Source organism: Protomyctophum parallelum (genome assembly GCF_964188405.1).
Source record: "Protomyctophum parallelum genome assembly, chromosome: 18".
Classification (NCBI taxonomy): Eukaryota; Metazoa; Chordata; class Actinopteri; order Myctophiformes; family Myctophidae; genus Protomyctophum; species Protomyctophum parallelum.
Window position 1 is genome coordinate 38277329 of NC_139716.1, and position 17524 is coordinate 38294852.

General features: G+C 41.4%; 1 protein-coding gene across 2 annotated transcripts in view; it reads left to right on the forward strand.

The window, feature by feature from the left end:
- col25a1 (collagen type XXV alpha 1 chain) overlaps positions 1–17524 on the forward strand; it is a 193051-nt gene that overhangs the window by 162479 nt on the left and 13048 nt on the right. The window contains exons 17-30 of one of the 2 annotated variants that reach the window (XM_083788970.1): positions 1547–1609; positions 4799–4867; positions 6604–6648; positions 7960–8004; positions 8928–9005; positions 9943–9966; positions 11886–11930; positions 12252–12296; positions 12765–12845; positions 13172–13234; positions 13889–13939; positions 15987–16013; positions 16439–16519; positions 16951–16986. In XM_083788970.1, coding sequence (XP_083645096.1) covers positions 1547–1609; positions 4799–4867; positions 6604–6648; positions 7960–8004; positions 8928–9005; positions 9943–9966; positions 11886–11930; positions 12252–12296; positions 12765–12845; positions 13172–13234; positions 13889–13939; positions 15987–16013; positions 16439–16519; positions 16951–16986 — 753 coding nt within the window. The remainder of the gene's footprint in view (positions 1–1546; positions 1610–4798; positions 4868–6603; positions 6649–7959; positions 8005–8927; positions 9006–9942; positions 9967–11885; positions 11931–12251; positions 12297–12764; positions 12846–13171; positions 13235–13888; positions 13940–15986; positions 16014–16438; positions 16520–16950; positions 16987–17524) is intronic. The other variant, XM_083788971.1, reaches the window with a different exon arrangement.

Below are 17524 nucleotides of genomic sequence, written 5' to 3' on the forward strand. Positions count from 1 at the left end.
GTATATGTGTGAAACACATACCTGTGCTATCACCCATGTGAATAACACAGAATATATAGTTAGATTGATCCAGGGGGCAGGATAGTGCATGTGTGCTTCTAAGCTAAAACATCTTCTAAAACCTAAGGAGGTTTGAAATGGAATAAAATAGAGGCCTGCGAATCTGCAATGTAGTGAAAGTGCTCTGATGAATTTGGAGTGTTACACCAGTGCCTATGCCCGCAATCCCCTTCCTGTTAGGTTGACATCATCTTAAGGAGTTTTATCAGGGCAGAATACTTTAAAAAAAGACTTGCTCGTTAAGGAGAAGGTCTTTTGCGTCATTCAAGAATTCCTAAAAATGGACTTTGTATTTTGGACGTGTGTAGCAAACGTGTCTTCTGTTAAACCAAAAGCAAGAGAGAAATATATTTCACTGCCTTCAATTATATCCATGGCAAATACCGTAATATACATTATACTGTTGGCTTGATATACAATGTTTGAATGCAGGCATGCTGAGATGATGCTTGTTACTGTTTTGGTCTTTGTTTTGCTTGTACCCACTTTGTATATGCTTGTAACCTGTTGGCCTTATAAAAACCCCCAAACTATCTTTTTATATACCCCTGTTTTTACTTAAAAGGACAGAATGCTTGATGGGCTCTAACAATGTGTTGCTAACAATAGAACTCACAAGTTCTGAGGTCACCTTGCTTTTAGTCTACATTTCACCTGGTTATTCAATCAAAGTTTTAGAGGCAAGTGTCCACTGGCTGCAAACGTCTTTAAACGGTTTCAAATGTATGTGGGAATTGGTTTGCACAAGTTGTTGAAAGATATCCCAATTTAGAAGTTAGCACCAGAATTGGACTCCCTGTAAATTAACGAGGCTCACCAATCCGCAAACTCTTCTGCGAAAGTGGAAAATGCTTCGTTACTCAAAATGTGAGGACTTGATCAGATGTGCAGTAGCAGTTGGCTTTTGTACCCATTTTAATGTAATCACTTCTCTGCGTGGCGGTTACGCTTTAACAAGGGACTAAGCTCAAATACATTTGAGAAGAGTCATGCCATGAAGGAGAGGTTATTGCAATAATGTGAAACCAGAACATAAGCGAACAGGGAAATGTACTCTGTGTGTGTGTGTGTGTGTGTGTGTGTGTGTGTGTGTGTGTGTGTGTGTGTGTGTGTGTGTGTGTGTGTGTGTGTGTGTGTGTGTGTGTGTGTGTGTGTGTGTGTGTGTGTGTGTGTGTGTGTGTGTGTGTTCATGTGTGTGTGTGTGTGTTTGTGTGTGCGTGTGTTTGTGTGTGCGTGTCCATGCATGAAAGCGTGCTTGAGTGCGTGTGTAAGCGCCCATACTCATAATGCACTGGTGAAATCAGTATTTTTGCATGCTTGTGTTTGTGTATTGGTCCATGCATCTTGCAGTGTTCAGTGCTCACCGCGGGGGGCAGGCACAGTAATACACCACACACTGCCTGTGGGGAGGGGGTTGGGGGCGCAGCATTACACCACATACTGCCTGTGGTACAGTAAGTGATACTTATTCTGCTGTTAATTTCAGGGCGAGCCCGGATTCTTGGGTCCCCAGGGAGAACCCGGGCTTCCAGGGCTCCCAGGAACCAAGGTAGGTTTCTGTGAATCATCAACAGTCCTATGCTGCATGTAAAAGCGGTGTTGTACAAGTACATGCATGTACAACAGTGTTGTACAATGCACATCACTGTTTAAAAAAATAGTTAAACCCTTTCACACTTTTTCGAGATGTTTTGAAAATGGCAGACCTACTGTGAGCTGGGGAGGTACCCAATTTGTATCGCTGTTAAAAAGAGACTTATCGGGTACTGGGCCCGGTTGATCGAAGGAAAAGAGAGTAAACTGAGTCGAATAATGTACGACTGTCTGCTTAACCTGTTCAACACAGGTGCCCATGTGTCACCTTTGGTTTGCACAGGTGAAGAAAATACTGGATGACTGTGGTATGTCTTACATTTGGTTGGCCCAGAAATGTAATAACATTGACTGGTTGAAGCGAACTGTTGAACAAAGATTGAAAGACCAGTTTTTGCAAAAGTGGCAAAGTGAACTCAATAGTATGACTTCATGCGACATCTATGTTGAATACAAACAAGAGTTCAAACTAGAAAAATACCTTCTATGTGAAAACCGTAAGTATAGACAGGCTATTTGCAACCTTAGGCTAAACAACACAAGAATCCCAAAGGTCATCGGTAGATATAAAGGATTGGAAAGAAATCAGAGGATTTGTAACCTATGTAATGAAGCCAGAATTGGAGATGAGTATCATGTTTTGTTGGAATGTAAGAATACTGGCATTATGAATTTCAGGCAAAAATACCTGCCACTTAATTTTTTTACCTACGTACCCTTCTATGTTTAAACTAATTGCATTACTAAAATCGGAAAAACAAAAAGTAATCTATAAATTGGGTGCTTTTCTGAAAAATGTTCTTCCACTGTATAAATAGGGAAAGCCTTCCGATATGTCTATGACTCTATGTATATCGTGTAATCTGTAATGTATTGTATACTTTCGATTGTATACTTTTATGAATCTGTGCTCAAAACCATGTGATCATGGTCGTGAGTTAAATAAATGATGATGATGATGATGACAAGCTCACAAGCCATTGCATCGCGGCACCTTGTGAATTTGTAGATCTGCTATTTTATATACAGTAGGTTTAAAGTGGTTTACACTAGGACCCCACTTTAAGAAACACTGGTGTATATGAAGAGTCAGGGTTTGTAATGAGTCTGGGTACTCCTACTCTCTTCAGAACACTTTTTAGTATCAAGTCGACAGTGGTGGAAAAACTATTAAATAGTTTTACTTAAGTACAAGTATAAATACTGCAATGTAGATGTACTCCGTTACAAGGAGAAGTCCTGTATTAAAAATGTACTTGAGTAAAAGTACAAAAGTATCGGCATCAAGTTCAAAATGTGTGCAAAATCTTTTTGAAAATAGCCGCTACGCATTCTGAGCTTATAGATCTGCTATTTTCAAATGGTCGAAATGTATATAGTGCTGAAGTGGTTAATGTATGTTTTTCTAAGCAAAATCTAAATTTACAAACTAAACTAAACTTTCAAAATGTTGTAGTGGAGTAAAAGTACAAATTTGGAAATTGGAAATACTCAAGTAAAGTACAAATACCTCAAATTTGTACTTAAGTACAGTACCTAAGTAAATGTACTTGGTAGAACCTGAAACTGGCACAGACGGTTTGGTGGCATGACTTGGTGGTGATGATGGAGGGAAATCATCTCATCATCTTTGGCCTCTTTGTCTGATGGTTGCACTCTGGAAATGCTGGCAGGGTAATTTAGACTGAACATTCAAAAATGTTCAATTGCATTGTTCATGGTCTAAAGCATTGTGTAATGCACTGTATGCTTCTGAACCTACTGGAGTCCAACTCTATGTGTTCATGGTCTGAAGCATTGGGTAATGTACTGTATGCTTCTGTATGCTACTATGCATACATTGCATAGTAGCATAGTAATGTACTGTATGCTTCTGAACCTACTGGAGTCCAACACTATGCATAGTAGCATAGCATACCCAAAAATACAGTAGCATAAACCTTTGGAGTACATACATTTGCTGTCAGGCTTTGACCACTTTGTCGGTCTTTTGCCAGAGTTTAGGAGAATAAGAAATCATCTTAATATCGTTGGCCTCGTCTGATCACACCAATGTGTTGTCAATATTCCTTTCACCAATCGAAAGGTCACAGTGTTCGTTCTTCCTGCTCTTCATTGTTTGTTTATCTCATCTGTCATAATATGCAACGGCATGATGCCATTCAAAGCATGTCTTTTGTTAAAATGATGTATCCTCTCCTAGTTCATTCATTTTTCAATTTGTGATCTGTGGTCACTGTTATCCACCACAGAATGTCACTGACTACTTGAAAGAATTTACAAAAGAAAACAGATGCAGAACTGATGAGACAACTCTGGTCAGTGGTCATTGATGCTATAGTTCAAGTTAGTTCAGTGCGTCAGAGCAGTGATGGAAGGTCTGGATTGCAGTAAGCTGTACCACACCCCCCTCTACTGGCCTCTTTTAGCCAACCTTGAGAGGAAATGAATGCACAATGCATGGTTTTCAGACTTTCAATCTTGTCTGCAACTGCACTGTCTGGGGAAGTGTCTTACTACAAAGGTTTCACATAATATGAATGAATGACAATTTTCTCTAATCTGGTGAATAAGTATTTTTCTTTTCTATTCATAATGCTATACGAGTCATCACATTCACCATAGCCTTTTTATTTCTGGGAAGGATTCACCATTACTCATAGGGGTAACATAGGCCTACTTTTTCCAAACATGAGCTGAAAAGGTGCAGTGAAAAGCCTGATTTAACAGAAATTCAGTTTTCAGAATCACAATCCAATAAGGTGTCGTTCCAAGAATGATTGGTCAATCTGAGCAATAACACATTTAGCGATCCGATATTATTATTGGGATGCATGAAATGGTGAGGGCATTTCATGCATCCTGAATTAATGGATGGTGGATTGTAGAGCAGCAGCTTCCACAGACACATCTCAACCATATAATTTGAATTCATCTGACGTAGTCTACTAAGGCCTTGACTATACTTATTCATCAAGTGGTCTAAGCCTTGACAATTATGCATCAAGTGGTTCAAAATGTATCTTGAATCACTGGCTACAGATTCACCTGTTCATATTGAGCATTAAGTACGACAGGAATGATTTGAGTGAAAAGATTAAACAAAAGATATATTTGGTTAATTTGGTGTTTTTTTTCTCCATAGGGTGAAAGAGGAGATCGTGGGCTAACAGGCAAGGGTGAACGAGGAGACATCGGACCAGTTGGCCCTAAGGTTAATTTGTGTGTGTGTGTGTGTGTGTGTGTGTGTGTGTGTGTGTGTGTGTGTGTGTGTGTGTGTGTGTGTGTGTGTGTGTGCGTGTGCGTGTGTGTGTGTGTGTGTGTTTTGTGTATATATGTTTTCATAATGTTTCCTGTTACAGTATACTGTGTTATTAGTATTTTTGGGGGGCTTTTCTAGCCTTTATTCAATAATCATTGTAGAGAGACAGGACACGGAGAGACAGTAGGGGAGTGATGTGATGCAGCAAAAGCATCCGGCTGGGAATTAAACCTGGGATTTGCTGTCTACCATTTGACTGTTTGGTCGAATGGTTAAAAAAGGGGGAAAAAGAAGAAGAGAGAAAACATAATTTTATTTGTATATTGTCAAAGACTACTTTGAATGATCACAGCTGTCCTTTCATATGATATTTCCCATCCTTCTCATTGGTTTTTGCTGCCATCTGCAGACGTTTTCCCCTAAACACATACTGAAAGTGGGAACAAACTCCAACTCAGTGAGTATGGGCAGAGTAGAATGTGATTCCGAAGCATTCATCAAGTATTCAGCCCTTTGCGCTGAAAGACAAATACCCATTATGTGCAATAAAGTGTTATAGGGCATTCCCCAGAGTGCAAACAGACTGAACATGATATGAATGAGCTTAACCATTGTTTATAAGTGGCGCTGACCTGACAGGTGGCTTAATCTGCAGTCTAAACCGAGACGATCTGTATGGCCTTTTCATATCCTGTGGGAACCCCTGAAGGAATAACCATCACCATTTAACCATCACATTTCAAATAAACAATTCCTCCATTTTCCCTGTGGTAATTGCACATGGAACGCACGTCTTTTTTTCCCCCTTCTTCTTCTTTTGTGGGAGATTGAAACTAAACATGCTGCTCTTAAGGGCAGAATAAGAGAAGTTGGTGTTATTTCCTCTGCGAAATGATGCGTTGAAAATTAATGGAGGGCTGCGCCAGTTGCTAAGTGGATTGTGCGTTGACCACATAATTGCAACGATCCCTGTTCAATTCCTTTGTGGAGACCGGTGTTTCACCCTCCTTTTGTGGAGACCGGCGTTTCACCCTCTCTGCCCTTGCTCAGTTTCCTGTCTCTACTCTATCCTCTCTATCCTAAATAAAAACAATGTATTTATTTTCAAAGAGTGAAGTTCGAAGCCATGGGTATAGAGCACCGAAGTCCTGACGTAACTCGCTCATCCCTTCGATTCCCCTGGTTTGCGGAAGTAATTTCTCTATGGAGAATAAAATGGGGTGATCTTAATATCGTCTACTATAAGCGTTGTGGTCCAAAAATAAACAAGATGTCTCGGCGTTATTGTCAGGAAGGTGTCTCTGTATCGTTTGCAACAGTCAGTCACTCATATTATGATACAGTCTGCTTCTAGCGAAAATGTAACTAATTCAGTAGCAGTAACATTAGCGTTTTCTCTCAGTCAGTTGATTCTTCATATCCATATGAGTGAAGCTGCCGGGACGACATGTTTATTTTTCAAACACAGTTCTTATATGAGGAGATTTAAAATCGAGAGACAGCGAGATACCTAAAATCCCCCTATGGGGATTACAATGCAAATAAAAAGTACATGAACCTGTGGATTTGCGCCCTCTACCGATATTGACGTCAGACTTCGGTGCTCTATTCCACGTGTTTATTGTGTTCAGAATGTATGTACGTGTATGTATCTCTTTTTGCTCACTGTAGTTTCTTACCAATTGCAGGGATTTCAAGGCGAGGCTGGCATGCCTGGCTTCAAAGGTTCAAAGGTAATCAAAGCATCTCCTATGTATAAGTAACAGTACAAGTATCTCCATTTATGGATATATGTCAGAACCTGTTCTGTTGATCATGTTGATCCTTCCCCATCCATCCTTCCTCGACTGATACCTGTCCCCGACCCCGACTGATACCTGTCCAAAGTGTCCATTTAAACTTTAGACTGGCCTGCCCCAAAGTTATTAGTGCAGCCGCGCCCGGCAGCCGGCGAAAACTAGAGTTCTCAACAGGCCTGAAAATTAAGTCCCTGCCCTACCTGGGCCCTCATCAAACCCTGTACACTCAAGAGAATGTCACCGCTACCACCCTTAGATCTCCATATACTGTATGGAGCTTGTAACGGTTTGTTATAGATCATGGATCTGGGGTGCCAGCCAGGCAGTTGTATCCTGACAAAATGTTAGTTAAGAGGGTAAACCGTTGCATAAGGCTGTGCAGCTTAATGTGGTCCGCACCACACTGCACACCCTGTAGGCACAATAAACACAGACACGGTAGATTGCAGTTAATAAGTTGTATATATTGAAATGTTCCACCACAGTTCAGTTCAGTAATCAGTTCCCTTCGTATATCCAGCCCGTGCACAAACCCGACAGTATGTTTCCTGTACCCGCACGGTATCCGTTAGGTTGTAACCCCGAACCCCTCAGCTGTTCTGTTGTGTCTCTTCGTTTGTTACTCACTGACGTACAAGTGTGGTGTTAAATCCCCACTGTTCCAAGGTGCCCGATCCAAACGATCGCCGGGAAGTCCTCCTCTGTGTGATCCTCTCCACAATGTATATCCAAAACGACAACGCTCCGAGCGCACAACGATTCATAAACTTAAAGGGTTACTGGCTAAACAACCGTAACTACGAGTTGCAAGCAAAACACCTCCAGCCTCCGCGGCTGCCACAGCACTTCCTCCTGCCGCTAGCCAGGTGCGTGACGTCAGGGCATAAAAAGAACCTATCGGTCTGGAGTGAACTGACGGCACAAATGGGCGTGCGTGGCGACGCACAGCTAATCGCCACAAGCTGACCTGTTCTGACATTCCACATGTTGATCTGACCTCATCAAACCCTGTACACTCAAGACATGCTCCTTAAATGGCCAGTACATAATTCATTCCATATGTTGATCTAACCCCCCCCATGCCAACGCGCCATCGCTCGCCCAGCAGTCTGCCGTCAATGAGGCGGATGCATGCAAGCGACCTCGCCCTATAGGGAGAGGTCGCTTCTCGCCATCAAGTGTCTTACTGGTAATTATGTCTGATGATGTTTGACTTTTTTTTTTTTTTTTTGTACCTTGATCCAGGGAGAGACTGGGGGTAAGGGAGATTTGGGCCCCACGGGCCTCAAGGTAAGCTATGAACATACTGTAGTACAATTATAATAATAACTTGAATTTATATAGCGCCTTTCAAGAAACCCAAGGATGCTTTACAATACAGGAAAAAATAAACAAACAAATGAATTGCCAAAAGCCTGAGTAAACAAATCTCTTCAGTGCAGACTATCATCATTAACAACAACAAGAGTATCAATCAACAGCTTCTCTTAGACCAGTTTGCAGAGCATTGTTTTTTTAGCTCACATAAATTGCATGCTGATGCATATCGACTCAATTTGACTGTATAACTTTTCTTTCTGTTGACTGTTCAGTTAAAAACTAACGTATTTAGTAGAGACACCTACTGTAGATGACGTGGCTTCGACACATAAATAAAATCTAACTTAAAATTACCTGAACTAACACAGCAGGCCAGATGCAACTGGCTGCAACTTTTAATGCCGCCACAAGGGGGCTCTTTCATTCTTTTAATCACTCCTTTAATGTGTTGCCTTTTGAGGCACACAATCATGGGTTATTAGCCAGGCTAACACAATCACACTTCACAATGAATTAAGTACAATTACATTTTGGAAACCACATAAGACTGTAGTTTGGCTGTTTCTGGCAAAGAGATTGAGTGTAGCGAGGATACAAGGAGGCATGGCCAAGGAGAGACCGCTGGGGATCTTGGTCAACAAAATATATAAAGGGTTTGAGTGGTTCATTAATTCCTACATCATCATTCATTACTACAACCAACCAATAGTAAGAGGGGCAACAACCCAGGCCATTGCACCTAAAGACACATGATGTCATTAGTGAGGGATTGAATGAGAACAAACAAAGTCTAGTTTCTTGTTTTTGGCAGCATAGAAAGCCATAGAGTTATGATTAAAGCAGACGTGATGTGTTTAAAACAATATGTGTCTCTTAATGCCATCCATCTCCAGGGCACCGCTGGGCAGAAAGGAGACCAAGGGGCCACAGAGATCATCGATTACAATGGGAACATCCAGGAGGCCTTGCAGGTCAGACACACGATGCATTACTAAGATTGCTCTAAAAGTTAGTGTAAGTGATTTTCTTAAAAATAAGTGTTAAAAAGCTCTATATTGTGATGGTACTCATTGCTATAGAGCAGAGTCTCCATGTCTCTCCAGCTTTTTATTATACAGAAAATGCATTTTCACAAAATGTGACTGTAAATGAAACTGGGATAGAGAACTCAGTCAGGATACTGATTAAACAAGTGGAATTGTAAGTGATGACACAAAGACCTCCATGAGGGGCGAGCTCCAAAAGTGGTCTTTGGCATGTGCCAAAGACCACTCTCTACATTCTCTACAAAAAGTGGTATATATAACACTTTTCAAAGCGAAATGAACTGGGACACTATAAAAAGTAAGCTCATAAATAGCTACTCTCTCCTGCTTGCCTGGTAATTTGTCACCTACCTGAACATGTATTTTCTGTTTATTAAAGAGCAGGGAGACGACTGTTGCGGAATATACACTGTAGCAATGATTACTATCAGAATATAGTGATTTAACCTTTTAACAAAAAACGTTTTGTTTTAACCACACAAAATCTCTACTTTATAATTAAAAAATATATCAGGGTCACTGCTTAATACTTAATACCTCTATATGTCTGTAGCAATGTTTGTTTTCTTAACCTTTAATAACCCTACGCCAAATTGGGTAAACTTTTTCTTGGCGTGGCTTATAAAAGACATTATAAACCAAGACTGTAAACGTAGACTTTCACCCCGCTTGAAGTGCAGAGCTCATAAATGCTCTCAACTAGCATGCAGTTCAGATTCTGTCAACAGCAGAGACCATGTTCATTATGAGAAGTGTCCGTGTGCGAGTGCGCTGACAGGCTGGTTTGTCGACTTGAGTGACCTATGGTGCAATCTTATCTATCTCCTGCTTTCTTCTCTTCTCCTCCTTTGGCCGAACACAGAAGATTACCACTCTTACAGTGACGGTAATTTACTCTCACGCTGTCTGTGTCATATATTCACAAGTTCTACTCTATTGTCCCAGCATGGAACCACCTAAAACTGCCTCAGACCTACCCTGCCATTTCCAGTTTCACCCATTTCCCTTGTGCAATATTGCTTAACAGTCAACATTCCCTACACACTAAACAGACAATTTAGTGATTTATAACTAAACTAGTGCAAATATAACCAAACTGACTCTTACGGGCTCATTTGGTTACATTTGTACACCATCAGAGCTAAATTATCACTCAGGATTTTACTGTGTTTGTGTGATATCTTGAATGTTTATCTTGCTGGCGTGCAATCTAGCACTGAATCAGACTGCCTTTGTCAGCTACTGAATCATTCCAAGCTTTTCAGAGAGTATGTGTTAGCATGTAGTGAAAACCATTACTCACCCACAAATACCATACCAGCATTATGCTAACATTATATTATGCATATGCATGAACTAAATCTATCTAGACATGGTAAGTCGTGTATATATAGTATGTGGAAAGTAAGCCATCTGAAAACAGAAGTAATGGCATTCCTTAGCATACAGCATAGCTTGTTCACCACTAAATCAAACACTACTTTTTATATTGTTGGACTGGCATGAGTTCAACTTGTAGTATCCTTCACATTACTGCTGGCCATTTCCCAAAGCATACTGTAGTTTGTCTGGTTTTCAAGGAAGCAATTTGATTAAATTTATTTCAGTACCTTTCAGTAGTCTACAGTAGGAAAAGCAACTTGAACAGACTTGAAACTTGCTTGAGATAGGTAATCCAACGTACTAATTAATCTATTATTTCATAATGATAGAACAAAGTCATAAAATATGGAACAAGAAAAACAAACAAGAAATAATTGATTATTTTTGCATTCTCTACAACTAACACACAGCTGTTTTGTGTGTGTCGTTGTGTTATATGTTGTCGTGTTGATGATGCATACAAGGTATTTCTTAAAATTGTTGTGTATAGTGTGAATTATTTCAGGGTGACAGCCAGGCAATTCCGTTGAAGTTGATGCACTTCAGGGGCACGGTGGCACAGTCGGTAGTGCTGTCGCTAGGGCATTAAGCAACTAGTCGATTAGTAAATTCACTAGTCGACCTTGTTGGTACTAGTTGAGTAGTTGTTCTAGTGGAAAGGGGGGGGGGGGGGTTTGTTAGTTTTTCCCCCCAATTTTGTAGGCCTCAAGATCAGGTATAGTTATAGTCACCAATGTATACAGTTTTAAATGTACAAATATTTGTTACAAAAAAAAAAAAAAAAAATCGACTAGTAAACTAGGCAACTAGTCAACTAGTAAAAATGACTAGAAGTGACCTAGCTGTCGCCTCACAGCTAGAAGGGTCCTGGGTTCCATTCCCGCTGGGGAAGCTGTGGGCGGGTTCTCCCCTCCGCGTCATCAGTGCCCATACCCGCGGCGGGCCTTTCTGTGTGGAGTTTGCATGTTCTCCCCGTGTCCCCTAGGGTAGGTACCCGCACAAAAGTCATGCAGTATAATCCTGGTCTCTAAACTACCTCCCCCTGGCCAGCCTGATGGAGGGGAAAGGAACTGGTCGGAATAACGTGTTCCTTGCACGCGCTACATCCGGCCGGGGAAACTCTCCCCTGTCAGGTGAAAAGAAGCAGCTTGGACTCCTCATGCATAGAAGGAAGCATGAAGTCAGTCCGCTGCAGGCCCCCCAGGTTGGCAGAGGAAGTGTAGTGCCCAGGATTACATTAGATAATTGACAATGGGTTGCAAATTATTAATTAATTAATTAAAAAATAATAAAATTGATGCACTTCAATTCATGAGCTGTGTTTACCTCGGGCCTTTGCTGTACTCTGGACTTGGATTGTCATGGAATTGATGTCATCCCCAGTCAAAAGTAGACCTAACTGTGTTGACTCTGTTCATCTAGGGTCCCGCCGGGCCTCCCGGGCCAATTGGACCACAGGGTGGAAAGGTAAATTAATTATTAATTATTAATCTGCACAACAGAAGACAATCCGCACACTAGACAAATGCATAATCCATTACAGATTAGTTTATTTCCACCATGTGACATTTTGTCATGTCTGATAAAGAGCTCATTCTAATAAATTAATTGCTGGGAGCATTTTCTACCGTGTGGACTGTGGACATTTTCATTGTTTTTTTTCTACACCTAGTATTTATTGTTTGGATGTGCTGCTTTCACATAATGTTTGAATGCTCTCTGTTGCTATACAAAGATTGAATCTCAGTTACAGATGTGTGTTTCATTTGTTTATTTCTTTGCCGTCAGGGGGATCAAGGCATGCCTGGACTGCCTGGGCTGGATGGTGAAAGAGTGAGTTGATTTGTATGCATTTTATTATAAATGTCTAGCTGAAATACAGCTGCTGTATATTTGTGAATGAAATTCAATAGAATTGTTTAATCATGCAGAGAGGTGTAGTCAATGGCATTACAATGTTTATGCAATGAATGATAATAGCCAAAGCTGTGAAAGTTATGTTATGTTTATTTTATTTGACATTGGACGAACCAGATGCATTTTTAAAATGCATATAGCAGGATTGCAAGCACCTTTCCACAGGAGCCATTTCTATATAGCAGGCTTAGGTTATAGTGTTTATAGTGGTGTAGGCTAAGTAAAATAAACAATGTATACATTATCATTAATTTATCATCAATCTCAATATTTATATTTATACATGGAAATTACGATGTTTACCTAATTAACCTCAGGGTGAACAGTCAAAATAGTCTTGAATGTTTGAGTTCATGTATAATCATCTCTGTCCACTGTGTTCAGGGTTACAAAGGTTCCAAAGGAGACATGGGAATCCCTGGCTCGTCAGGAGAAAAAGGCACAACTGGTTTACCCGGCTTGCCAGTAAGACACCATTAATTAAAGTAATCAAGCCAAGCCAATATTATGTTGCTGCAGATACAGCATTGCCGAATGCTGCATGCCTGCAGCATTCGGCACACAATATGTATTTTGAATACGGGACTTGTAACAGAGTACTGTATATCTATATTTGCAGTAGATCTACTGATACTTTTACTTAAGTATAAAATAGCATATTTCTTCCCCCATTCACCACAACTAAGACTTGAGTGCCACCCATTCACCCAGTAAGTTTACATGGCATGCAGGGGTGGATTAGACACACCCCTGTTGTTTTACACAGAACTTAATGGTTCCTTCTTCCTCAGGGTGTGAACGGGTTCAAAGGGGATAAGGGAGAAGCTGGTCTGGCAGGTCCTGAAGGTTCCTCGGTATGTCACTACGCTTAATTCATTCCCTTTCTTCCCAATGGCGTTCCCTGCCAAAGACGTATTTGACGTCTTGTGGAGTTTTTATTGATTCAGAATAGCCTCTCTTAGATCTACCGTATAGTCGTCCGTCAATTAAATGTTTCCCCGCCGTCCACTTCCACTATATAAGCGTGATCTTAGGCCGTGTTTTTCTCTGAATTGAGGTGATTGAACAGAACGTCCATGTTAGTGGCTCATTAAAACAATCGGCGCTACGTCGCGGTTACAATTTGAACGCTTCTGATGACTTTTAAAGTTACGACGCTACATTAGCTATAGGCGATTTTGCTTCGGTTCATTTGGGGTGAATTTGGGGGTTCATCCGGGCCGGCAGGAAACGACAACGTAGAGGTTCAATGACGGTGGTCAACTGACACTTAACATTATTTAGGTGACATAACATGTTTTAAAAAATAAGGATAGAACCCCCCACACAAAGCTATGGTTTAGGCTTAATTATTTAGGTATTTTCCCATAATAAAGAAGTCTAAACCATACAGCAATGTGGTTCTATCCTTAAACTTCGTTCTGCTTTTAACCCAGCACCCAACGATGTGCGTATAGTCAGCCCTTCATTAAAACTCAAAAATAAAATACATTCTCTCTCATCTGTAGATCACTGGCCACCCAGGGCCTCCAGGGCCTCACGGACCTCCAGGGCCCATGGTGAGTTTGTCCATCTCCAAATGATCAGAATGCTCATCAACGTATCTTATGTTCATGCATCCTATGCTGTGTGCATTTATTTTGCGTAACATGAAATGGTGGATGGTAATGTGCATGTCGTCTTCAGTGTGAGGCAACATAATATGTAATAACTTAGAGCAGTGGTCCTAAAGCTAAATTATTGTAAATTAATTAATTAATGCAGATGTTTGACAATAATTTAACTCTTGAGAGTGTAAAATAAAACTAGATGGACCCGGGAGGGTCCATTTGGTTTCATTTTACACTCTCTCATTCATGGTGTTAACATGTTTGATTGTGCTATTTTGTCTTAAATAAAAAACATTTGAAAATATAAAAGAGTTAAAGATCTAAGGGTCCATTTGGTTAACAACTCTCCATCATTTAGCTGGGGACCACCTGGAACCCCCTCAGGGATCACTGGTGGCCACCAGACGTAGAGGATCACTTTGTCTTAGAGGACACAGTGTGATACAAGACGATCCACCCTGTAAACTATGAATGTGTCATACTCATTCTCAGGTCATAACCTTTGCTTATTCATTCTGTATACTGCAGTAGCTACTGAGCGAGGCAGTGGCCCAAACGTGTTTGGCTGTACATAAAATAGACATCATTTTGGGTGGTTCATCTTTGAAAAGATGTACTGTATATAATTTTTTCTAAAATCTAAAAGTAATTCCTGAGTGCATATTTAATTTCATTGGAGTCTGAATTGAATCAGAATATCGGCAACTATAATCACATTACACAAATTTGCATAATTGTTTATGTAACAAATAAATAAATAAATATCTGTCACCACATTTATCTTTCCGGCAACAAAGGTCATCATTGCGAACGCAGTGAGCCACTTACTATGACAGCAGGGGCTGAGTGTCTGTGTGTGTGTGTGTCACGCTGTGTGGTGTCACGCTGTTACACCACCGGCCCGCCACCAGAGGGCGCAGCTGTGGCACGCACGCACGCACACACACACACACACACACACACACAGGGCGCAGCTGTAGCACACACACACACAACCACACACACACGAGCTGCGTTCGCTTCACGCGTTTGCGCGTCTTACTTGTGAGTAAGGCCGGCTGTCGGTTATGGGAGGATAGGTTGTCTAGTGACCTTAATTGTTGTTAGTCAGAGTTTACGACTACTGATTGTGGGGTGTGATGATGCAATAGGCTAAATTGTCTTGACTGCAATTCTATGATGGCGCTTTAGTCACGTGCACGTAGTAAAGTGTTCATCATAGCAACTCAACTGCGTACAGTAACTTATATGGATGCAAACTGAACTGGTTCTTTTTTATATATATAATCTTTATCCCACAATTTTGTAACCCTGTTTTTTCAATTATCGAATGTAATCCTGGGGCGGCGGTGGCTCAGGGGTAGAGTGCCTGGATGGTAACCGTAAGGTTGCCAGTTCAAACCCGGGCTCCCCCAGAGTTACTGTCGAAGTGTCCTTGAGCAAGACACTGAACCCCTAATTGCTCCCGATGTGCTAGTTGGTGCCTTGCATGGTTTCCGCTGCCATCGGTGTATGAATGGGTGAATGTAATGCACAATCTCTGTAAAGCGCCTTGGATAAAGGCGCTATATAAATGCACCATTTACCATTTACCATTTTAGCTATACTTCCTCTGCCAACCTGGGGGGCCTGCGGACTGACCTCATGCTTCCTTCTATGCATGAGGAGTCCAAGCTGCTTCTTTTCACCTGACAGGGAAGAGTTTCCCCGGCCGGACGTAGCACGTTATTCCAACCAGTTCCTTTCCCCTCCATCAGGTGCCCCGGCAGGTAGTTTAGAGACCAGGATTTTTGTGAGGGTTTTTGTGAGGGTACCTACCCTAGGGGACACGGGTAGAACATGCAAACTCCACACAGAAGGGCCCTTTCGCCAACCCTGCCTCGGGTATGGGCACTGAGGGAGGCCAGGACACACCCCCAGCGCCCACAGTGTTCTTTAAGTATTGGAAATAATATATTAGCTTCTTTCCAACTAACATTATTGTATTTCTTTTCAGGGTCCTCATGGCTTCCCTGGACTGAAGGTAATTCTCAGAAAGGGATTTACAATTACAACCTTCCTTATCTACATTGTAAACATGATCATAAAGGGCCGCAATTTAGACATTATCCACGTTATCCTGTTGATTATGGTGCGTCAGATGTATGTTTGTTACAGATGTATGTATATGACATAATCTCATAATTTCATGATCAATATTGACATCTATCAGTCAATCATAATTTATAGCACATCACAACAGGATGTACTGTTTCCACCTCCATGCCTAGGACTTTATGATTTTCTTTGAGGGGGAGACCCAACCCAGTGGTATCAAATATCAATAGAGTCTGCAGAAAAATGTCATAACAAACTATACCATATTAATAATACATTTTACATTTAATGTCAAACTTCAAGTCTTGCTTTCTGCCCCGTGAGCTAATTCCTGTTCATCTTTCCACCTAGGGTGACGGGGGGCTTGGTGGCACAAAGGGTATCCGTGGGGAGTCAGGTCACAAAGGGGACCGCGGACCCTTGGGTCTGCCTGTAAGTAATGTGCATATAGCTGTGCACCCTCGGATATCCCCAAAAACACACATCCCTGCCCGTCACTTCTTCATTTCCTCTCTCCCTCCTAACTTATATTTCCATCTCCTCTCCCATCACAGTTTCTTGTCCGTGTGTGTGTGTGTGTGCGTTAGCACAAATATGTGTGTATGTGCGCGCGTCTGCGTGTGTGCTCGTCTGTGTGTCTGTGTGTGTGTATATTCAGTGTGCGCGGCAGCGTGTGTCGTAATGCTTCACCGCTTTACTTCTCATTCCCTTGAGCTGACCTCTGTAACATGTAATTTTAATAGATGTATTACCCTGCCATCCACCTGCCCCCAATAACAGCAATTAAGTGTCTGTTATCACTTGTGATCATCTTGTACTAATCCCGCCTTGTTCATGTCACTCATACCTCCATAACCACGCAGGGAGCTTCTGGCTTGGACGGCAAGCCCGGAATTATGGTGAGTGTCATTTTGACCAAAGACATCACCACCCAACCTCTATCTCCTTATATCTCCAGTGTTGATTTGAATTATGGTGAGTGTCATTTTGACCAAAGACATCACCACCCAACCTCTATCTCCTTATATCTCCAGTGTTGATTTGAATTATGGTGAGTGTCATTTTGACCAAAGACATCACCACCCAACCTCTATCTCCTTATATCTCCAGTGTTGATTTGAATTATGGTGAGTGTCATTTTGACCAAAGACGTCACCACCCAACCTCTATCTCCTTATATCTCCAGTGTTGATTTGAATTATGGTGAGTGTCATTTTGACCAAAGACGTCACCACCCAACCTCTATCTCCTTATATCTCCAGTGTTGATTTGAATTATGGTGAGTGTCATTTTGACCAAAGACATCACCACCCAACCTCTATCTCCTTATATCTCCAGTGTTGATTTGAATTATGGTGAGTGTCATTTTGACCAAAGACATCACCACCCAACCCCTATCTCGTTATATCTCCAGTGTTGATTTCCTCGACTAATACT